We start from the raw sequence: 23937 nt of genomic DNA, 5'->3' as shown, positions 1-23937 counted from the left end.
ATGCGCACGGGCCTGCAAAGGTCAGCAGAGGCACCGGATCCCACTGGGACTGGGTGGTTTCGAACCACCATGTGGGTGGTAAGAACCAAACCTGGGTTCTCTGAAAGAGCAGTAAGTGGTCCTAACTGCTGAGCCATCTCTTCAGCCCCTCTCCTTACCCCGCCATCTCTGCCGCCATCCCCTGCCGCCGCTCTAGAACTCTCTCCCTCTGCTCTCATAGTCCACGTGTTTCCCTGCTCCCTGCAGGCCTCTCCATGCCACAGCCATTCTTACTGAGTGTCAGTAGGAGGGTGGGTAGAGCTGTGGAAGGCTTTACCGCACCTGAGGTGTAGGCAGGTAACAAACAGGCCAGCTTTCTCATCAGTACAGCTTTCCCCAGGTTACTGTCCTCCATGGGACAGCCATCCTGCATCTACACCCTGATGGCTTCCGCAGAGAAGGATGCCTTCAAGGCTCTAGGAAGCAGAAGCTGCAGACTGCAGGGGTGGGGTCTCTGCAGCTGTCCCCCCCCCCCTGCACTCAGAAAGCTGGGTCAGGGGAGACCGTGACAGGTAGTGCTCAGAGACCCAGGCTGCGCTGACCTGGGGCTTTCCAAGCCTAGACTTTCAACTAAGAATGAGGTGCGTGCAACCAAGGGCCTCTGTTGCCTCTGGATGCTCAAGTCCCCAGGTTGAGCTGGAGAGACGGAGAGGCTTCCCTCCAGCAGGCAGCAGTGTCTGGAGTGGGCGGGAGGCAGAGCTGATGGGGCACCTGTCCCGGCCGCCTTGCCGGAAGAGCTTCTGAGCCCTACCCGGTCTGGGTCTGGCCTTCCCTCCAGGGAACCAGGCTAGCCTGAGGTTTGGAACCACATGGCAGGTCTTGGTGGTGGGCAGCTGCTGAGGAACTCCTCTCTTGGGCACTGTGCCCTTGAAGTCCTGAACAGTTGTGACTGCTTGCAGGCGACCCTTAGACGACTTCCCCGTGGAAGGAGAGGAAGGCTCACAGCTGAGCCCAGACAGTGGTAGAGACAGTTATCATTTGCTGGGGGAGGGAGGAACGGGAGGGAGGCCCGACTTCCTCAGCTGGTGTAGCTGCCCCTGTAGGGAGCCCTGCTTAGATCCATGGCTTCCCCCACGTGCCAGGCTTGGGGAGGGACTTTGTGTGTCTGTTGTCCGTGCTCCACCTGGGTGAATGCTCAGTGTCCACATTTTCCCAGGAAGCCACAGAACCCTTATCTTTGGTTCAGTCATGACCCGGTCTGGCTAAGTTTGGAGAAGCAGCTGCATTGTCCCTGCTGTGGTGACATGGGACGCACTGACACTGCTGCACTTTCAGGGGGAGCGGCCATGGAGGGGCTCTCCAGGGTGCTGCCCTCTTTGGTTTGGTACACTTCTTCCATGAATGAAGTCCGCTACATTAATTCAGGGATGCTGGAAGTCACGCAGATGAGAATGTAACCAGGTGCGATGGCTCTTATGTGGCCTTTGCAGTGGGTGACAAGATATCCATTGGAGATTCTGCTCTCTGCTCAGAAAGAGCTTGCCTGTGTTAAGGGCTGAATGACAATGAAAATGCTGTCCTCACAGGGCTACCGATATTAACAGGGAAGGGGGAGGGCAGGACGAGACGTGGGCTTGTCATTTCTTATGGCTTGCGCATGTAGGGAGACTGTTGCACAAATTACATCTCTGCTAAAGAGCACAGATCCAGAACCTTGGAACCCGCAGGAATAATCAGACAGGGAGGAGAGGTGGATGGACAGACTCATCGGGGCTGACTTTTAATCCAGAAGTAATAATCGCATGATTCAGTGTGGATGGAAGCCTCAATTAGGCCCCAGAGAGAAAAGTACACGAACTGGGGGTGAAGTCTGTGAGCTGCAACGTTTTTGTTGGTTGTATTTATTTATTATTAATTATTTATTTATTGTTTTTTGTTTTGTTTTGTTTAGACAGGGTTTCTCTGTGTAGTCCTGGCTGTCCTGGAACTCACTCTGTAGACCAGGCTGGCTTCAAACTCAGAAATCTGCCTGCCTCTGCCTCCCAAGTGCTGGGATTAAAGGCGTGTACCACCACTGCCTGGCTGTTTATTTTTAAAGATTTACTTATTTTAATATTTAATTTTTTTTTTTTTTTTTGGTTTTTCGAGACAGGGTTTCTCTGTGTAGCCCTGGCTGTCCTGGAACTCACTCTGTAGACCAGGCTGGCCTCAACTCAGAAATCCGCCTGCCTCTGCCTCTCAGATTACTGGGATTACAGGCATGTGCCACCACCGCCCGGCTAAATATTTTTTAAAAAGGAAAAAATAGATGTCTGTGTGTGGCAATGTGCACATGAGTACAGGGGCCCACAGAGTCCTGAAGGTGCCACAACCCCGGAGCTGGAGTGACAGGCAGTCATGAGCTGCAGGGTGTCGGGTGCTGGAACCAAGGTTGAGTCCTATGCAAAAATAGTAGCAGTCTCAATCACTGAACCATCTTGCTAACCTGTTTTTATTTACTTTGAATTTTCTAGAATTGTATTTTTTAATGTATGGATGCTTTGTCTGCATGTATGTCTGTGCACTACATACTTGCCTGGTGCGCAGAGGCCAGAAGAGGGAGGCCACAGCTTCTGGGACTGGGATTACAGTTGTGAGCTGCCATGTGGATGCTGGGACTCAAACCTGGCTCTTCGAACAAGAACAAGTGATCTTAGCCACTAAGCCATCTCTCCCAGCCCAGTGTATTTTTCTGACAAAGCATTTCAAGTAGTCCAGGTTGGCCTCTAACTTGCTATGTAGCTGAGGCTAGCCTAGTTCAGACTCCAGATCCTCCTGCCTCCACTTGCTGGAGACTTTTTTTTAATTTGATATATTTTTTATTTACATTTCAAATGATTTCCCCTTTCCTGGCTCCCAGCTCCCCCAAAATCCCAAAAGCCCCCTTCCCTTCCCCTGTTGCCCCATTCACCCTTTCCCTGTTCTGGTACTGTCCTACACTACTGCACTGAGCCTTTCCAGAATCAGGGGCCACTCCTCTGTTCTTCTTGGACATCATTTGATATTTGGATTATGTCTTGGGTATTCCAAGTTTCTAAGCTAATATCCACTTATCAGTGAGTGCTTACCATGATTGATCTTTTGAGACTGGGTTACCTCACTTAGGATGATGTTCTCCAGCTCCATCCACTTGTCTAAGAATTTCATGAATTCATTGTTTCTAACGGCTGAATAGAACTCCATTGTGTATATATACCACATTTTTCTGTATCCATTCCTCTGCTGAGGGACATCTGGGTTCTTTCCAGCTTCTGGCTATTATAAATGGGGCTACTATGAACATAGTGGAGCATGTATCCTTATTATTCCCAGAGGATGCTGGGGAATCCTCTGGGTATATGCCCAGGAGTGGTATAAGCAGGGTCCTCTGGAAGTGATGTGCCCAGTTTTCAGAGGAACTGCCAGACTGATTTCTAGAGTGGTTGTACCAGCATTGCAACCCCACCAGCAGTGGAGGAGTGTTCCTCTTTCTCCACATCCTCACCGACACCTGCTGTCTCCTGAGTTTTTTTTATTTTTAAATCCATTGCTTTATTTATCCATTTATTATATTTATTATATTTATATCCATTTGATATATTATTCATTTACATTTCAAGTGATTTTTCCCTTTCCTGGATTCCCCCCTCCCAAAAGTCCCATAAGCCCTCTTACCTCCCCGTTCCCCAATCCAACCCTTCTCACTTCCCTGTTCTGGTATTCCCCTACACTGCTGCACTGAGCTTTTCCAGGACCGGGGACCACACCTTTCTTCTTGGGCACCATTTGATATGTGCATTGTGTCTTGGGTATTCCAAGCTTCTAGGCTAATATCCATTTATCAGTGAGTGCATACCATGAGTGTTCTTTTGAGACTGGGTTACCTCACTTAGGATGATGATCTTCAGTTCCATCCATTTGTCTAAGAATTTCATGAATTCATTGTTTCTAATGGCTGAATAGTACTCCATTGTGTATATATACCACATTTTCTGTATCCATTCCTCTGTTGAGGGACATCTGGGTTCTTTGGGAGAGTCTCTCACTCACTGTCTGTCTTATAAGGGGATGCAGTAATTGGTTGATTAACTGCTCCAGACAAAGGCTGCACATGATGTGAGTCTTTACTGGTGGGGTCAGCCCCTGAAGGACCAGGCCATCTAAGCTGCGATGTTTACTCAGGGATTGCCAGCTGAGCTCTCCATGAGTATCCAGGATGAGAAGCTGGTGTGACAGAGGAAGCTGTGCATACTTGTGTCTTGGAAGGAAGGATGCTCGGGGTGGAGATTGTTCCCCACCGTCCACAGGGCCCTTTCTGTAGCCAGCTGTGACCACTAAGGCAGCGGCAGCCATTTGGAGGTACAGTGAAAGAAACCACAGCCTCGCTTGCTCTTGGTCCTAGGCTGAACCAGACACATAAACTGAGCCTGCAAAGCCCTGCGGGGTGGAGAAATGTGCACCCCCAAGGACACCCCGGGATGAGGAGGCAGGGAAGGCTCCTGGAGAGTCCTATGGAAGATAAGATCTAAACAAGGTGCCATCCCAGCCCTGCGGCCATGCCTAAGCCGTGGGATCTTCTCCCATGAACTGGGTGATGACCCTTCCTTCTCCGGGCATCCCTGAGTTACTGAATCCCAAGACCAAGAGCACTTGCTTACGGTGGATGGTGACACAGTCAGGGACCCTAACCACCCTGTGAACAAAGGCTTCATCGTCCATACCGACCTGGGAAGCAGCCTCCTCTACTCCTCCCTACCACCCGCCAGCCCATAGAAACACTCCCCACAAGGCAACCCCGAGCCGCCACTCCGATCTCTTCTGAGATCCAGAGAGAGCAACGGAAACCGAGGGATGGGACATCCATAGAGCAACGCAAGACCAGATACCAGCACCTAGAGTCACAGTCATCCCAGCCCAGAGGCAAACCCCTGGACACACACCAGGGCAAACCACAATCAACGGTCAGCATCTCCACCAGAACCCAGCATCCCTATGGTGAGCCCTGAGAAATGCAACACCACTGAAGCACAAGACAGAGACTTCAAAACAGCAATTATGAGTTTGTTCAAGGGCTTTAAATGCCTTAATAAGGTCTGTGAAAGCCGGGCGGTGGTGACGCACGCCTGTAATCCCAGCACTTGGGAGGCAGAGACAGATGGATTTCTGAGTTCGAGGCCAGCCTGGTCTACAGAGTGAGTTCCAGGACAGCCAGGGCTACACAGAGAAACCCTGTCTCAAAAAAACCAAATCCAAAAACACTGAAGAAAAAAAAAAAAAAACTAGAGGTCAAAATCCTCAGAGGCAAGCCCCACCAACACAATACAGCAGATGAAAGAGACTCTCAGGCACTGAAGACAAGATGGAAGAAATGGGTACCTCAGTCAAAAACAGTTAAGTCTATAAATATCCAGGTACAAAATATCCAGGAAATCTGGGACATTATGAAAAGACCCAACTTACAAATAATAGGAATAGAAGAGAAGAAACCCAAGTCAAGAGATAGAAAACATTTTCAACAAAATCATAAAAGAAAATTTCACCAATCTAAAGGAGTTGCCTGTCAAGATACAAGAAGCATACAGAACACCAAATAGACAGGACCAGAAAGATTTCCATGAGACATAATAATCAAAACAGTAATGTCAGAACACAGAAAAATATTAAAAGCTATAAGGGGAAAGGCATATAAAGGTAGACCTATTAGAATAGCACTTGACTTCTCAATGGAGAATTGTTAAAGCCAAAAGAGCCTGGAAAGATATTCTACAAACTCCGAGACCACAGATGTCAGCTAAAACTACTTTACCCAACAAAACTTTCAATCATGGGGCTGGAGAGATGGCTTAGGAGTTAAGAGCACTGACTGCTCTTCCAGAGGCCCTCAGTTCAATTCCCAGGAACCACATGGTGGCTCACAACCATCTATAATGGGATCTGATGCCCTCTTCCAGCATGCACATGTGCATGCAGATAGAGCATTCATATATATAAAATAAAAAAAAAAACTTTCAATCACAAAACATTCCACAATAAAATTGAATTTAAGCAGAATCTGTCTACAACCAAGATCAACAGAAGGTGCTAGAAGGAAAAACTTCAATCTGAAGAGGATAACCACACCCAAGAAAACACAAGGAATAAATCATCACAGACCAGCAAATCATAAGAGGGGAAATAACTCTATGTGTTAACAAAACAGCCAAAAAAATCAATAAATGCTGCTCATTGATAACTCTTATCAGTGGTCTTGATTTACCAATAAAAGATACAGATATGAAAACAGGATTCACACCTCAACCAACATCAAGGTAGACATTACCTGAGGGTAAAGGGAAGGAAAAAGATATTCCAAGCAGCTGGGCGGTGGTGGTGCACGCCTGTAACCCCAGCACTTGGGAGGCAAAGGCAGGCAGATTTTTGAGTTGGAGGCCAGCCTGGTCTACAGAGTGAGTTCCAGGACTGCCAGGGCTACACAGAGAAACTCTGCGAATAGGTAGGTAGGTAGGTAGGTAGGTAGATAGACAGACAGACAGATAGACAGACAGATAGATAGACAGACATACATCTAGATAGATGGATGGGACGTCATGAAACTGAAAGTTCCTGTTCTGCAAGGGACACCATCATTCGGACAATGTGGCAGGCTACAGAATGGGAAAAAAAAATCTCCCAACTATATATCTAGTAGAGGGCTAATATCTACAAAATATAAAGAACTAAACAAAAACTGAACATCAAGAAAACAACCCAATTAAAAACTGGGGTACAGAGCTAATCAGAATCCTCAAAAGAGGAAACACAATGTTCAGCATCCTTAGTCATCAAGAAAATGCCAATCAAAATTACTTTGACATTTTACCTTAACAGTAGTCAGAATGACCAATATCAATAAAGGAAATTGCAAGTCCCTACTGGCAAGGATGTGGAGTAAGGGGAACACTCATTGCTAGTGGGGAGGTCAGTGTGGTGGTTCCTCTGAAAGGTGGGAATAGATCTACCTCAGGATGTAGCTAACCTCTCTTGGGTGTACACCCAAACAGCTCCACGCCCTACCACAGACACATTCATGGCCACTCCTGATCGATTCATAATAGCCACAATTGGAACAGCCCAGGTTTTCACCGACAGAGGAATGGATCAGGAAAATGTGGTACATTTACACAGTGGAGTATTACCCGACTGTTTAAAGCAATGACATTTTTGGGTAAATGGATGGAGCTAGGAAAAAATCATCCCAAGCGAAGACAAACATGGTATATATTGCTTATATGTGGGTGCTAGTTTTTTTGCCTTCAATAGCCATGCTACAGTTTGCATAACCTTATAAGTTAGGTATAGTGTAAAGGACTATGGTGGAGAGAAGGAGAGGGAGACAGAATGTATACCTATGGAGAGATGGCAGTGGGGTCTAGAACAGAAGCATTAAACAGAAAGAGGGAATAAAGGAGGGGCAGATAAAACAACTAAGGGCCACTTGGGAGGGAATATGGAAACTTACTACAGTAGATTATACACATACATACATAGATACATACAAAGAAACCTAAATGAAAATACCAAATAACAGGGAAACAAAGCCTCAATTAGACATGTCTTGCCACCCAATGAAGCCTCCAGTGCTGGAATGGGTTATGTATGATTTGGTTGTTGGTCAAAGGGCCACAAGGAAACCCCAGCAAACTCGGGCTTTAACCAGCACTGTTGGTCTCTCTCCACAAAGCAATGACAAAGTCATATTGCTGAAGGCAACACCTAGATATCCACTGCCCAGTCTTAGAGAAGTTGAGCTGGTGTCTAACTACAGTCTTCACCCCTACTAAATAGTGTCCTGGTACTGGCAGGTACTCTGCATGCTATCAGAGAAAGGTAAGCATCAAGCCAGCTATAAACTCTTGCACCTATAATGGTGGCCTGCCTATATGATATCCTGGCACAAGAGCAGTGGGAGTAACCAACCACATCCTGATTGGATGTAGGGCTCACTCCATAAGACGGAACCCATGTCTGACACTGTCTGGGAGGCCAAGAACCTGTGACCTAGGGGGAAACCCAATACTGCTGCTCTGCTAAGAGAATGTAGCAATGAAATGACTCCTAAAACATTCTGCTATGGCCACGGTCTAGGATTTTGCTCATTCACCACTAGAGAAGCCGCCTTCTGCAGTAGATGGGAACACAGAAACCCACAGTTGGACACTGTGCAGAGGCAGATCTCGGAACACTCAATCCTAAACAGCATGTCTCCATCAAATCCTTTCCCTCAGGGCCCAAGGAACTTTGTAGAAGAGGCAGGAAAGATTTAAGAGCCAGTGGGATGGACGACACCAAGGAGATAATGCCGTTTAGGCAAGCCTTACGTGACAGGCGCGTGAACTCAGACTGTGGCAGCATGTGCAGGGCCTGCACAGGGCCAAGCCAGCTGGGTTCCCAGCACTGAGAAGGAAGTGGGTATGATCTCCCATCCTTAACCAAGACACTAGATCCAATTGACAACAGCTTGCAAAGGAAAACATTAGTTTTCTCCCGAGGAGTCTCACTGGGCATACAAACCACACTGTAGGGCAGTCCCATGTCTAGCAATAGATAGCTAACTGAAGTCAATGGTAGTTTTGAAATTGTTTTTCAAGACAGGGTTTCTCTGTGTAGCCCTGGTTGCCCCGGAACTCACTTTGTAGACCAGGTTGGCCTTGAACTTGAGATCTACCTGCCTCTGCCTTCGGAGTGCTATGATAAAGGTGTGTGCACCACTGCTGCCACCACCACCACCCGGCTCATATTTCTGATTTATGTGTTTTCTGCACAAGCATGTACTTGTTTGTTTTGCTTTCTCTAGAAAGAAAGAATGCATGGACTTGGATGGGTGGGGAGGATCTGGGAGGTGATGAGGAAACTGTGATCAGAATATACTGTATGAAAAAAACCTCTTAGTTATTCTGATGTCTTGTCCCCAGCTCTCAAAGCTTTTCATTATATAATTATATAATGGCAACCTCGGAGTCCCTTACAAACGTAGAGAAGCACCTGAAATAACTTGCTGAGATGAAAAATAAGTTTATCCAGGGTGTAGTAGTGTCTTGGCACTGCTGTAGAATTCGTGGACATTTTATGACAAAGGCATGGGTAATACCCAAGAAGGTGACAGAAAGCCCTACAACAATCTGTTTGTATAAATGTAAAGACAGTGAAGGAGTTTAAATGATGAAGGTGCTGTGTGGCGGGAAAAGGCACATTCAGAATAGTTTTGGGTGAAAATCCCAGTGGCCAGGGATGTTATCTTACTGCAAGTCGGTGGCAAGAGAGACCCCCGAAGCCTTACAAATCACAAAGGCAATTTTCATTGTTATTGATTGCACATTAGAACTGGATGGTAAATCCTTATTGCTGAAGATACCATAAACTTTGCTGTGGGGCATGGGAACATCTGGCAAGGGTTGGCTGGAAGGGTCCTCCCTGCTTTCTCAGAACCAGGAGCTATGCAGGCCTCTGACACACTGCTGTCAATGGTGCCTCTCAACCAGGGATACAGGCGGTCTGCTAACAGCAACCTGCTAAGCCAGTGGGTCGGTCGTGTGTGGTAAGCTCAGCCAATGGCTTTCTAGCTGGACTGAAGGTCTGTTCCACAGTAGGAACCCTCATTTATTATAAGACAAAAAACTGGCTGGAGAAGGCCTGGCCTCTAGTGGGCATGTTACTGCGGTTGAGATGTTTGTTGCTGTAGGCCTTGCTTAGGGAAGCTTCTTCTTTTTTTAAAAATTATATATTTTAATTTTCTATATTCTTTGTTTACATTCCAAATGATTTCCCCTTTCCCAGTTCCCCCCTCCTCATATGTCCCATAAACCTTCTCTCCACTCATTCTCCAGGACCCTATCCTTACTTCTTCATGGGAGTCATTTGTTATGCTAACTGTGCCTTGGGTATTAGGGAAGCTTCTCTTTGCAGTGGGCAGTGCTTACTGTAGAGATTCATAATTGGCCAAAGTACTGAGAATAAGTGACTGTTGCTATGGCCTTCTAGCACAATGCTCACCCCAAAGAGGAGATGGCAACAACTTGTAAGAGCTGAGGAAAGGGGTAAGTTACTGTGGACCCTGTTCACGCATGCTATGACTACCCATTACTGTCCTGAACCCAGAGTAGCTGTGCGTAATTGCACAAGACATTCACAAAACTGAATCCACTACCATTACTTCATGGAAGCAGGCAGCAAGGGATCAGGCACCTTGGTGCTGAGGTGGTACTGTCCTTGGGCAGTACAACTTCCTGGAAGTAGTTCATGTTCCTGGGCAAACTGTTTCTTTAGTCTCTTATAAGTCCTCTTCCTGGGTGTCTCCCCAGGAGAACACACAGAACCCTGCCCAGCCCCCTCCTGCCCACCCCCCTCAGTCACCCCCTCCTGCCCACCCCCTCCTGCCTACCCCCCTCAGTCACCCCTGCTGCTCCATGGCAGCATGAAGGAGGAAACTCACATGAACAGCAATCCCTCCCTCCCTCCCTCGGATCAAAGGGGACACAGCATCAGCTGGGGAGGACTTGATACCACAGCAGGAAGGTGGCAGGGACACCAGCAGGCAGAAGGGACGGGACCACAGGCAGGCAGGCATATGGCTTCCGCGTGGGACTCCTGCCCGGAAGAGCCTTACGACCTGACACACTGGCCAGGAACACACTTGATGTCATCATTTTTATTCACTTTCTCTTTTTGAAAATAAGGGTAAATATACAATATATATTTTCATTTATATGTATTAGATATAATTACTGCAGGGTCAGATATTACCCCCAATTACCAGAAGCAGTTTGTAGAGGGAAAGAAATGTGCATGACTGCCAAAAGCAGAATCTCTTTATTATCAAACAGCAGTGACAGGACAACCCGTCACTGTCACGCACACAGACTGAGGAGCCAGCGGATGCTAGAGAAACCATAGGCGCCTCACACCAGAAGCGGTTCCACTGCCCGTGGCTCCACCATCCACCCTATTTCTGTTCTAAAAGCCCTGGACTCACAGAGGGGACACTGAGGAATGTTCTGTAGGCAGTGACCATCTTCCAGGGCACAAGGGAACAGAATCCTAGCTGGGCTCTGGGCCATGCAGGTCACAGAGCACCGGCTGGGGTTATACGGGGTGGGTGGCGCTGGCCCAGCTGCTCCTCTGGGCTCATGTCTGCCCATCACCATCTCCAGCCCTTGGAGTCCCAAGCAGTAATATTGGCACCCAGAGGACTCTACCCAGGACGGGCTCACTGAGGAGACAGGTCAGGGGTTATGGGCTAGGACCCCGGTGGGGGGCTCCGTGTTCACACCCAGGAGAGGAGAGGGAAGAGCACCCTGTGGCCCCGCCCAGCTTCTGATGCCGTGCTGGCTCCATTTCCTTTGATCCACATCAACAGCAATAGAAAAAAGCAGCCACTGGAGATGCACTGAGATTTCACTCTAGGAGGAGACGTGGCCCTGCTCCAGGCCTTCAGTTAGCATCAGGAGAGCCTCCTGGGTGGTTCAGGAGCCCACCTGGCCTTTCCTCAAAGAAAGGAGGAGGTACTGCCACCCACGGGTTCCATGACTGGGCTGGCAGAAGGCTGGGGGGTGCAAGAGGGGCTTCAGTTCTTGAGGATAGTCTCGTAGGCCTGGTACACATGCTGGGATACCTCCGGGGCTCGACACTTCAGGGACAGCTGCAGGAGAAGGGGAGGCAGGGAAAGAACTTATCCCTGGGGCTCTTCAGTAAAGGGAAGGAGAACGGGCAGGCACTGGAGAAGTGAGCAGGATGTATCGCATGCACACGGCAGGCTGGAAGCTAAGAGCGGGCAGATGTGAGGGAAAGCAGAGGAGGTGGCCCTCAGTCAGCCTGGCAGGAACCAAATATATTTACAGCCCTCACGCCTGCTGTCAGTTCTGCTACTGGAGCCACGGGCAGGCGGCTCGATTCATAAGCCGACAGGAGTACCCAGCCCACCCCTCTGGGCTGTCTGCCCCACTCTAACCTCTGGAGGTCTAGGTCGGGCAATTCTGACATACAGTCCTGGTGGGCAAAGGGTTAAGGGGGAGCAGAGCTCTCCTGGGACTGCAAGGTATATGGGATTGCTCTGGCTCCTGCACAGGAAGCAAGTCTGTGTGGAATTGCCTCAGTGCTGGGTGAGGTCTGAGCCTTGAGATTCCAGGCAGAAGGGAAGGAAGCCAACTAGCCCTTCCACTTGAGAGCAGCAGGTCTATCTGAGGCTGCAACTATGAAGGCGTGGCAAGCGGACTTTTGGATTCAGCAGCAGTGGCCTCTCTAAGGGCTCTGCACACCGTGCATGCTCAGGTGGTTGGAAAGTCTGGGGTTGGCAACCTCCATGCATCTCTGCTGGGCCTTGGGAGCACCCGACTGAAGCAAGGTTGAGAGACGGGGAAAGCAGAACGCACTGGGGCAAGAGTAGGCGATGGGGCATGCGCAGTCCTGCTCGGAGGACGGAGGTGGGGCACAAGAAGACAGAGCAATCTGCTAACCTCCAAGTCCTGTACCATGGTGCCAGGAGGGAAGGTGGACATGCAGCAACCGAACAGGAAGATGGAAATTACCACCACCTCAGCCACCATCAGCCCCACCCACCAGCACTACAGTCACCAGCATTAGGAGAGGCCACACCCACCAGGCAAGGGTGCACAGGGGAAGCAATGCCTGGACTCTACAAAATACCCAGCCTGCCAGAGAACCTGTCCTCTGACGGCTCTGACTCGAGATGTAGAATCATGGCCTGCTGAAATCTGCATGCCCTGGGCAGGCTCAGGCACCCATAAAGCAGCAGGGCCAACTCCTGTAGCCAGCGATACTATTTCTCGGTCTGGGGTAGGTGTTTATGTGCCTTAGTGTCTTATCTGGGTAACGTGATGGGGTTGAGTTGAAGTTTAAGAACCAGTTCTCATGCTGGGCTCAGAGACCCTGGCATAGGGACACCTGTCAAGTGTCCTCGCAGCACAGACTTGGATGGCTGTTTCGGGAAGCGCTGTCTGGGCAGGGCAGGGAGGTGGAGGACCTGGCAGTGGGTATGGGGCTCTCACCGTGAGGCTGGGGCTGCCTGGCTGGATGCGCAGCTCCGCCAGCACCCAGATGCCGTTGGTCAGCTTCAGAGATTGGTAGAGCATGTCCTGGCCCTCCACGTTCCTCTTGGCGACAGTGAAGATGTTACTGCTTTGCAGCTTGTTACTCGCAGCCTCTGCAGGATCAGACATTCACGGAAGGCCCTCAGTCAGTGGGTACAGGGCAGAGAGCGAGTGAGATCCCGGGGATGGGGGGTGGGGGTGGGGGAGGTGGGGGAGGGGCTCACCCGTGTTAAGCGGGCAGTCCCTGATCTGGAACTGGGCTTCATTCTCGTTGGGAATGTCCTTCCATGTGGCCAGGAACATTTGTCGGTCTGCAGGGTGAACAGGGCGGGATGAGATGGGATCTTGATAAACAGGGGTCCCTTGGCACCCCATGGCAGGAATGGGTCTGGGCTCCGATGTGCTGCCTGTTTGCTGAGTGAAGGCATTTGCTCCTCCACAGTTCCCTCTGCTTCAGCTCAGGACACAGGCTTGTTCCCAAATGCCCTCTGCTTCCGGCCTCTCCTTTGGCTTCCCGGATATCTGACCTCCTCTCCTCCTCCCTCGGTGCAGTTTGCTTGTTAGACATGGTTCTGTGGCAAAGGTGATGAGCCGCACAGCCACCAGGTATGGTGACTGACTTGGTTCTTTGCAGTCCAGACAAGCGAAAGGGTGGGCAGCAGTGCTCACAAGTGAGGTGAGCCAGACATGGGGCCCAGGATCAGCTGAAGAGCCCATCCTAGGCAAAGCTGTCCTGTTGATCCTTACCACAGCACTAGCCTTCCCAGGTTCCCTAGCTGCAGTCCTACTGCTCAAATCCCCGGGGCCCTTCCCCACTCACCCATCTTCCCGTCCTCCACGAAGAGGACATGCAGTGGGTACAACGTGCTGAAGTAGAAGACGTCAATGTTGTTCTTCACAGCCACCTAGGCATGGGGGTCTCCAGTCAGTCCCCAAGGCTGGACACCCTGATTCCTGGGCTTAGCCCACCTCTGAGGGCCCAAGCAGGGTGTCCAGAGCAGGTTTTCTCATAGAACCCACCCTTGTAGCCTTGTCCCCTAGCCCAGGTCCCACCTCCAGCCAAGAGCACGATTCTCTCTGGCTTCCTGCACATACGGTTAGCTACATCCACCACATGGCTGAGACTAGGTAGAAACAGGTGTCTGGCCCTGTGGGAACACACCTGAAGATTGTTTAGAGGCTCCATCTTCATGACTGAGCCCACTGTGTTAAGAGGCAGGGAGATCTCCACGGTCTGGTTGGGGCTGAGCGGTGCATGCACTTGGAGTGGTGCAGCAGGGGCCAAGCCAAAGCTGGAGAGAGAGAGAAGGCCCGCAGCAGTTGCAGGGAGTGTGGGGAGGGGCGGTGGGCACAGAGCAGCTTCATTAAGTCAGCCTTTGCCAAGCTCATGAGCACCCCTGCTCCTCTGACCATGTAGTCAGAAGGCAAGAACCTGGGTCCAGCAAGACTTCGCTCTTCGCTGCTGCTGCTTCTCCTCTGGGCTGGTTCCTTGTAGGCCATGACAGCAGAGCCCTGCCCCTTCCCTCAGGACCTCCACCCAACACCAGGGGCTGTGACAAGTTTCTCCATGGAAAACTGCCAGCCTAGATATTTACTGCTAAGACCCATAACTCAAAAGACAGCTATGAACACCCCTAGAAAGACCAGACTTAACTGTCTGAACGCCAACTGGTCATGCTATCCCATGGCTGTCACAGTGGTGCAGAAGGAACCTGAACTGAGACTGGGAATGTCCAGGGTAGCAATAGGCCATTTTCTATACTGGTAGACATCAGAAATACAATTCCCTCTTCCTGATTAGAACACAGACTCTCACTGAGGAACTGGCTTACACCCGCTCCCAGCTCTTACAGGGAGAACACGGCTGCTGAGAACTGAAACTCAGACTATGACTTGCTTTGATGCAGAGGGAAGCCCAGGCCTGCCATCACTGTCAGCTCTGCGACCTTGGGCAGGGCCTTTGAATTACAAGGAGTAAGTAACCTCTGCTCTACTAGACTGTCAGGTGGCTCTTTGGAGACTAATACTCTACAGTCCTTGGCTTAGGATCTGCTACCCAGAAAGGTTTAATGCACAGAGGTTTGCTATGAGCAGTCATGCACCTAGTGTCCTGTGAATGGAAGAGGCAGAGCTGCCTCAGCTCCCCAAACTGCCTAAGGCTTTCCTGAGAAAGCTGCCCCTTCAGTCAACTTCTTTTTTTTTTTTTTGTTTGTTTGTTTGTTTGTTTTCGAGACAGGGTTTCTCTGTATAGTTCTGGCTATCCTGGAACTCACTCTGTAGACCAGGCCAGCCTCGAACTCAGAAATCTGTCTGCCTCTGCCTCCCAAGTGCTGGGATTAAAGGCGTGCACCACCACTGCCAGGCTTCAGTCAACTTCTTAGAGGCTCAGTTCGCTCCTCACTGGAGCCACTCAGGAAGAGGAATCATCCTGAGGGGCCACCAAGGTCCCTCATCAGAGTGCCTGGGGCAGTATAAGAAACATGGGGCTCGGAGCAGCTACCACTCATTCTCAGAGTGAGTCCTTGTCTAAGGAGGAGAAAGCTGGGCTGAGCCCTGCCTTGCTCCCAGGGGAGGCTGGCTAGCAGGCCTACTACCCAACCCACTTTTTCAGAGTTGCCCCCAACAGAAAAGTGACTCGGGCCTGGGAGGAGAGGCAGATGTAAGGCAATTCCAGTGGTTGGTGGCTGGCTTAGAGCAGTGAGTTCTGACACACTATCCTTTGGGCAATGGAGGGCAAGTTAGCAGAGGTGCCCTGTCCACTGTCTGGGGCTTTCAAGTCCACACAGTGGTCACGACACTGCTGTTGAGTCTGGCCAGGGACTCACCTGTTACGATTGAACTGGATAGCGAAATCTGTCATGACCTGCAGGGCCTTGTTAGTCAGCTGCAGGTCCATGGAGATGGAGCCGACCTGCCGGGTGAAGGTGCCAGAGATCTCCAGCCCCTTGGCCTTCATGGCAGGGAGCCAGACCTGTAGGGAAGAGGGAGGAGCAGCTGTGTGTCTCTTCCCCACCCAGAGTCATAGCTAATAACCTGGGGGCCCTTCCTTCTTTTCTTTTTTCTTCCTTCCTTTTTTCTTTCCTAAAGGGCCTTCTGATCAACCTGCTTCTACCACTCCGGCATGATAAATGTACCTTGACGATGTAGCCCACCCAGGGCCAGCATCACGGTATAGCTGTGTATCAGAACAGCTGAGGACCAAAAGGACATCTTCAGAGGTCAAAGAAGGCAATACTGAGGAAGACAGGTGAGCCCTGCCAGCACCATGACAAGCCAAGGTCAGAGCTGAGACCCAACAGCATTGTGGATCCTGGCCACAGCCGCCTGAGCTCTCCTTGCTGTTAAGCCTGTCCTTCCTTGCAGGAGATATGTTTAGTCTTCCGCTGAGGAAACTGGCCGGACCTGATAGTACAGTAGTAGGGAAGGAGTTCTCACCCGCCGCTGCCGCTGTCCTGCCTGCCCTCTGAGTTCCCCATCAGGAAGCTCGCCCATCTCTCCTCCTCACTGCTTGCACAGAGACCAGTAAGGGAAATGTTTTGATGTTCCATCTACACCTGCAGCGTAGAGCGAGTGTGGAGCTGCTGTGCACACGGTGTTTACTAACTAAATGGCAAGAGTCACCCTGCCTGTGAAGGTCAGCTGTAAGTGTCACCCTTTGGGTTACACAGGTGCCTCTCAGGCCCTTTGTCTCCCAAATGGCTTACTGGCTCCTTGATATTAGAAGGCTACAGTTCTAGCAGACAGCTTCCACAAGTCCCCTGGTGTACCTGTCCCTCATGTTAGACCTACGCAGCCTGCCGTCTACCCTCAAGGCTTCTGCTTCTCCAGGCACCACTTCCCTCAGGTGGCTGCCCAGACTCCTCCTCCCTCCTTTTCTACAACAGCTGGGATCACCCTGTAAAACGCAAACACGATTGTGAACCCTTGAAAAACACTTTCCCACCTTGTCTAGTATTCAGAGCCTGGTGCCTACTTCAAGTTCGTCTCATCCCTTCCCTCAAGATGTCTCTCCTGCTATTTCCCACCGTTGGAAAGCACGTGTGTTCCCACGCCTGGCAGGGTGATCACCTTGCGTCCCACCTGCACTGAGTCCCTAGCCAAGGCCTGTAGTGTGAGAGCACTCTGCAAGCCTAGCCCGGGCTTGACAATCAGACCAGGCTCAGACCAGACCTACCTCAGCAGGCCTCTATGCTTACAGAGCTACCATGTCACATCTGACCCTGCACTGAGGGTCACTGTAGACTCAGAGTCCTGACAAAGTCTCAGCGTTCTAAACTAAATTTCACTAACTGGCTGAATTTCACTAGCTCCTAACCCATGCTATACCAGCCTGAAGTTCTCATGTACAGGGTGCTCCATGCTCTCTGTACAGGGAATATGCCTACCCAAGGCAGGTGGGGAACTTGTATGAAAGACAAACATCTCCAGTGGTAACAGTGTTGTGAAGGAAATACAGATGACTTGCTACTGCTTCTGAAGGGAGTCGTGACTAAGGAGGCAGGGAAGTCCTCTCCTGTGGCAAGGACTCTCCCTCCAGGAGCCTGATTACTTCCAGCTTAGTCCCTGAAGCTCTCATGGCCAGCACTACATGTGACCAGGAGCATCATCTCCACCAGACTAGCGGTGATGTCATCAGTTAAGACCTACACACAGAGGGAAGGCCAGCTCATGGTACCCAGTAAGTACCTTTTCTTTTTTTGGTTTTTTGAGACAGGGTTTCTCTGTGTAGCCCTGGCTGTCCTGGAACTCACTCTGTAGACCAGGCTGGCCTCGAACTCAGAAATCCGCCTGCCTCTGCCTCCCAGAGTGCTGGGATTAAAGGCGTGTGCCACCACCGCCCGGTGATCCCTCTGCCTTTTAATGCTGGGAATAGAGATGGGTACCACTATATCCTATTGATTGACTTTTTAAAAACTGTTTTCCTATTTATTTCATATGTACATATGCTGCAGATGCCTTGATGTACATGTGGCAGTCAGAGGACAACCCATGGGACTTACTGATTTCCTTCTACCATGTGGTGCCCAGAAACTGAACTCAAGTCATGAAATGTGTGGCAAAGCTCCGTCACCCTGTGATGGCACTGGCTCCCTAGTGTTCTATTGTTTGGTTTGATTTCACATAGCCAAGGGTGGTCTTGAACTTTTTTTGTTTTTGTTTTTTGAGACAGGGTTTCTCTGTGTAGCCCTGGCTGTCCTGGAACTCACTCTGTAAACCAGGCTGGCCTTGAACTCAGAAATCCACCTGCCTCTGCCTCCCAAGTGCTGGGATTAAAGGCATGCGCCACGGCCACCACTGCCCAGCGGTCTTGAACTTCTGACCTCCCTGCCTCTACATTCCAAGAATGGCTGTTGTTAGGATTTTAATGAGTATGTTTTGATCTGGCGCTTGTTGTCAACAATCTGTATAGCAGGTAACTAGCTGTGGTTATAGCACACTGTACTCTGGTCCTGCTGACTGATTTGTGACCTGACAAAGTATATAGCCAGGTATGGTCGCTCTTGTCTACAATCCTAGCCCGTTGGAAACTGAGGCAAAAGAATTGCCATAGATCAATGCCAGCATGGGACTTGATAGTGAGACCCTGTCTCAAAATGGAAACCATGCAGTGTCCACTTCGCAGCACAGTGACAGAGATGTGGAAGCACAGGCTACAGTGTCACTGCCCTGCATGCAATTCCACATTCTGTCACTTACGAGCTAAGTGGCCACAGGCAAAAGCACTCAAACTTCTCAAGCATAAAATGAATAACAGTTAACATATGGTTGTAGGAGGACCCTGTGGGCTGCTGCTGTGGAGGTTGCTGCGTGCCTGGCATCAAGCCTGCTGATGCATGTGGCGAAGCTGCTGTCATGTGGATTTCTCAGAGACTGAGCCTGTTAAGGGCTTGCCTGGGATCCTGGCTACCTACTCAGCAGTGAGGCTGGGTCACGGAGGTGCAGGTGCTGCTTACAGACTTATATGGGGGCCCTAAAGCCTCTGAATGGGGATCTCAGAAGATGAAGGTTCAGCAGACATGGCCTCTAACCTGTGTTGTGAAATAATTAGGCCATATTTGTCCTTGTAGAGCTTCTCTGGCACAAGTGACATGACCCACATTGTGCTCTTCCTAGTACTATATATTAGGAAGTTAATATAAATTAATATTTATATGCCAAGCTTAGCTATTTTCACCCATGGCTTTGCCAATGGCTGTATCTCAGTGCCTGTAATTGTATGGCTGCTCACATCAGAATGGCTTCAGCCCCCTCATATCCTGCAAGTCTCACCACTGAAAAGGGTTTCCCGTCTTAGGCTCTGTCTGTGCTCCCAAAGCTGCTGCTACTGTCTAGGCTGCTAACGCACCTTGATATTCTCCTTTGGGCTCTATGCAACACCACCCCTTTGCAGTGCTAAAGCTCAACTGTTGTAAATGGAAGCATTTCATTATTATTATTATTATTATTATTTAGTGTAGAGCTCTCCAACAGCTATTGCTGACCTTGTACCATGAGCAAGCACTGAGCCTAGCTTGGCTTTCTGCCTCAAGAAACCCTAGTCTAGCAAAATGTCTTGTGTAGACGACAACACCCTCAGGAACACATTTTCCATTCTCCAGGAAACCTGAGGTAAGGGGGTGAGAGACTGTGTTTTAGGACTTGCTTCCCAAGTGCTGGGATTATAGTTCCCATCGCCATCCCTGGTACCTGCTCTGTTGGAACTGTACTGAGAGTCACTGAACAATACCACCGGCCACACTACTTGTGCTGAAGTACTAACGCTACCCATGCCTGTCATGTCCTCTAGGGCAGGTAGGTGTGCTGTGTCTATAACACTGCGTCCATATACTGATGAAGACATGGTTATCTTTTATTTGCCTATGTGGACAGGCCATCAGTCTTCTTCAGAGACAAGTTCTCTGAGGTACTGATCTAACAGTACTGAGAACCTGTGCTCTAACAAGACCACTTCCCTCCTGGCTTTACACTACATTCCCATTTTTGCTCAATGGATGCTGACTGTGCCACCTGGACAAGACGCTGCAGTCAAAGCAGAGGCTGTTGGGATACGAGACCATAGCTAGAGGTCAGGAAGAGTGAAGACTGGGGCAGAGGACTGCACCCCTCTGGCCCATCCTCTCAGGGCTGAGTTCAGTGGAGGCCTTAGCAATCCCAATCCAGTTTCTTTTCTCTGCTCCAGCCAGGAGAGTACATGAAGGACTTACTGCTTTGGGAGCTACATAGGATCCTGACAGGGCGCCCACACCACTGGTCAGGTCAAAGAGGTCACTTAAGCCACTGCTGATGGGTGCTCCAAGTCTGGCCGGCGCTGGTGCTGCTGCCACCGATGCCGAAGGCGCCCCAAAGCTGCTATCTCCAATCTGGATCAAAGACATGCATGAGACAGGGACATTAGGGGCCCAGGAGGAACAGTCACCTGGCTCTTTTGAAAACAGTGGGGTAAGAACAGGACCACCCTCCACATCAACTTCAAGTAGCAGAAACAAGACAAAGTGAAGTAGGTGGGAAAGAGGCTGAGTACCCCAGAGTCCCACAGGTCTTGGACCTCAAGGAGTGAACTCTGGGAGAAGACTCAAGTCATCCAAGAGGAGCCTCTAGCATACGGGGCCCCCCTCTAGGTGAGAAGCTCAGGGCTGAGGGCCAGCAGTCTTTAGGATGACAAGGCGTCACTGTCATGGGGTTGTGTACACTGAGAATTTGTGGGCATGGTGGCCAGAGGCAACTGCATGCCAGGAAATCAAAGCAGAGACTGCTCAGACATGGACCACTGGCCAAGGTTCAGCACAAAGCATTGGTGACAGAGGGTTGAACCATACCCCTTCAGGCTCATCCCCCATCTCCAAGCAGAAGCAGGCAGGGTGAAGAGACAGGCAGCAACATGCAGAGAGAGAGGCAAGGAAAGAACATGAGACAAGAGAAAGAAAGATAGGTTAGTTAACAGTGGCTCTAGTTGGGAGGAGTCTGTTCTGAGGCCCAGAGCCCATCCCTCTGAAGAACACTGCCCTTCCTCATGGCTTTATTTAGCCTGGCACCCTCCCTCACACCCTGAGTCATAACTTGTACTTTGTCCTAGGCTCTCTCGTGGCCAGACTATCAACACCAAGGTGAAGGTTCAGAAGCTGCCTGGTCCAGGCTTACCATCCCTCTCTCAAGGGACAGAAGGGAATTCTACCCCTGCCCTTCCATGGAGGCCTGGCTGGGTGGCTCTCCCTGGCGGGTAGCCCGAGTGTGAGTAGACTAAGACCTGGCTCCTAAAGCCAGGCACAGCCTAACAGGCTGCAGCCACCTCAGCCTGGAGTTACACGCTCAGCACCAAGCAGAACGAGCATTTCACACACCCTCCCATTGGATACAGCAAAGAGGGGCAGCAAAGCCCGCTCCTCTGAAGATCAATAACATCACCTGGGGACCGAGGACATACCAGGCTGTCGAGGCCACCACCAAGAAGATCCACTGCTCCCATCTGCACTGAGGAGGCAGCTAAGGGTGGGCCACTCACTGGGGGCCCAAGGTCCAGGTTAAGGAGGTCACCTAGCAGGTCACCCTGGGCAGGAATGACGTCAGGCTGATCACCAGCAGGTGCTCCAGCAGGGGCTGTCTCAGGACTCTCTGTGCTCTCACTCCTGTTGGACACAGGGAGAATCAGGTAGGGTAACAGTTTCAGAATGTTCCAGGGAAGGTAAAGACATGTTAGCCTCCAAGATCTTTGCATAGGTCAGGCTCTGGGTCTCCTCGATGTCTGGGGGTGTGAGCACAGGAGTATATGACTTGTCTCTCTGCCTCCTTACATTCATGGGATGAGCCAACTGTGCATATTCTAGCTTATTCTCAAAAGGAAACTAGATGCCAGCCTCCAAGGACTGTCACTGGGCCAAACCAGTCACCAGGAGCAACAGAGGTGGTGGGAACAGGTCTTTGGAAGTAGAAGTCATCCCGTTAGCGATGCAGTCCTGAACTATCCAAACTCTCCACACCCACTCTCCTTATCTGTTAAATGGACATTTTGTTTCAACACTTCAGAAGATTACATGAGGTGATAGTGGACACCTAATATGCAGTTAAACACTGGCTCTAAGTGGCTAGGATCCTAGTTTGTTTACACTAAGGCCTTTGCAGGGGCCATCTTCTAAGGCCTGCATCCATGCTAGGCAGCTGTACTCACGAGGCAGTGCGGGGAGGCAGGCTCTTCTGCACCACTCCCCGGCCGCCTTCCACAAAGGCGTTGGGGGGCTTATGGTAGACAGAGGCCAGTGTGCCAATGTAGCAGATGAGTTCGTCCAGCAGCGTAGGCTCAATAAGGTCTGTCTCCTCTGAGATGAGAGGTTTCTCAGCCAGTACCACCTCTTTAGCAGCCACAGGGTCCGTGGAGAGCAGGCGCCAGTAGATGTAGCCACGGTCCCGAAGGTCTGGATTGTCTGAGTCCTTGAGGGGTGGGGTTGGAGCAGCCTGTGTAACTCCTTCCCATATGAGAAGGGGGCCCTCCCTTATCATCGTTTTTGTTTTTTCCCCTTTCCTTGCCCCCCACCCCCATTTTTGAGACAGGGATTATCAGGAACTTACTATGTAGACCAGGCTGACTTTCACAGAGATTTGCCTACCTCTGCCTCCCAACTGCTGGGATTAAAAGCATGTACCACCATACCTATCTCATCCAATGATTCTGAACATACCCAAAAGTTGGCTTCCAAACCACCTTAGGGGGCACACCTTAGCTCCCAACTTTCAGCTTTGTCTCCTTGGATGTCTAGTACCGGCAGGTCACACCCACTCCTGTCTTCATTCCCCTACCTTGCAGTGAATCTTCCAGCATTTATTTCCACATAACCCTCTTCAGTTTCAGGGAGACATCATGCTATGTGATCTGTCTGTGACTCTGACCCCCAGAAGTCAGGGATTAGGCTACTCTGGCATCAATTTGCACACGTGCTACCCAAGAGGTTAGAGGGAGATCAGCTCCCAGGAATCGAGCTTCTTTGATTTGATTTGAGGAGCAGCAGAGAGGTGGGCACTACCTGAGTGGCTAAACTGAGGACCTGCTGCACCAGCTCCTGAGTCTCTGTTGGCTTCTTCAGGAAGAGCTTCACAATGGCTGTCAGCAGCTGTAGCTGGACCTGCGGGGACAAGGCAGATAGGCTGGAGGTACAACCAAAGGCAGGGTGGCATGGCAGCTCGGAACAGATGGAAACCAACAACAGCTCTCCTCGTCTTGGGGCTGCTACTGAGGAACTTGGATCTGGACATCGTACTATGTGGCAGGTAGGGCTCAGCTGGATTCCTAGATGTCTGTCAGAACTTCAATTCCATGGTTCTAAGAGAAGTTTGCTTCGAAAGGCAACAAGTGAGACTGGCATGCTACTTTGGGTGTTAATGGTGCCACAGAGATGCAGATGTGGGCTAGCCAGGCTCCACAGAGAACCCGCCACTGAGGAGCTACATGGCTATCATAAGGTAGGAAGTGTCCTCAAGCCCTCCATTCCATGAGATGTCCTCGGCCTTGCTGGCACTCCTATCATTGTCACGCTGCTCCTCAGCCCCACATTGCCAGTCGCCTCTACGTCCTTACAGCTACCAGGCTGTCTCCATGGCTGTGAGCTTTGACTTTTTTTTTTCAAGACAGGTCTCACTATATAGCTCTGGCTGTCCTGGAACTCACAGTACTTTGCCTCTGCCTTCTGAGTGCTGTGTGCCACCCCAATGGGCTGACTGCGAGCTTTTGATGGGTGGGGATAGGGTTTGTCTAGCTCACTGTTAATTCTATACTGCTTAGGCTAGTGCCAGGGAACAGGAGGCACATAAGAAATTCCAGAAATTTGTGCTGTGATGCATGCTGAAAGAGCACACTAGGCCCTCCTAGCCA

The 23937-nt window shown here is 50.4% G+C and overlaps 1 protein-coding gene, 1 long non-coding RNA gene and 1 other non-coding gene across 5 annotated transcripts in view; 1 reads left to right on the top strand and 2 right to left on the bottom strand.

Annotated features, from left to right (window-relative positions):
• The window catches only part of LOC127696542 (uncharacterized), a 20261-nt gene extending 1259 nt beyond the window's left edge, over positions 1–19002 (top strand). Inside the window, exons 2-3 of the long non-coding RNA XR_007980237.1 lie at positions 16167–17757; positions 18852–19002. This is a non-coding gene — a long non-coding RNA (uncharacterized LOC127696542). The remainder of the gene's footprint in view (positions 1–16166; positions 17758–18851) is intronic.
• The window catches only part of Ap1b1 (adaptor related protein complex 1 subunit beta 1), a 55824-nt gene continuing 42710 nt past the window's right edge, over positions 10824–23937 (bottom strand). For all 3 annotated transcript variants that reach the window (XM_052199354.1, XM_052199353.1, XM_052199356.1), the window contains exons 12-21: positions 23093–23191; positions 22243–22502; positions 21502–21703; positions 20285–20440; positions 15905–16050; positions 14242–14371; positions 13900–13984; positions 13304–13390; positions 13038–13192; positions 10824–11671 (exon numbers count right to left, since the gene is read on the bottom strand). In XM_052199354.1, coding sequence (XP_052055314.1) covers positions 11597–11671; positions 13038–13192; positions 13304–13390; positions 13900–13984; positions 14242–14371; positions 15905–16050; positions 20285–20440; positions 21502–21703; positions 22243–22502; positions 23093–23191 — 1395 coding nt within the window. In that variant the 3' untranslated portion in view covers positions 10824–11596. The remainder of the gene's footprint in view (positions 11672–13037; positions 13193–13303; positions 13391–13899; positions 13985–14241; positions 14372–15904; positions 16051–20284; positions 20441–21501; positions 21704–22242; positions 22503–23092; positions 23192–23937) is intronic.
• On the bottom strand, positions 15428–15526 carry LOC127696936 (small nucleolar RNA SNORD125). Its single transcript, XR_007980371.1, has one exon. It is a non-coding gene; the product is annotated as a small nucleolar RNA SNORD125 (small nucleolar RNA).

Source organism: Apodemus sylvaticus, chromosome 11 (genome assembly GCF_947179515.1).
Source record: "Apodemus sylvaticus chromosome 11, mApoSyl1.1, whole genome shotgun sequence".
Taxonomy (NCBI): Eukaryota; Metazoa; Chordata; class Mammalia; order Rodentia; family Muridae; genus Apodemus; species Apodemus sylvaticus.
The sequence above is the reverse complement of the archived record's forward strand: the minus strand, read 5'-3'. Positions and strand labels throughout refer to the sequence as shown.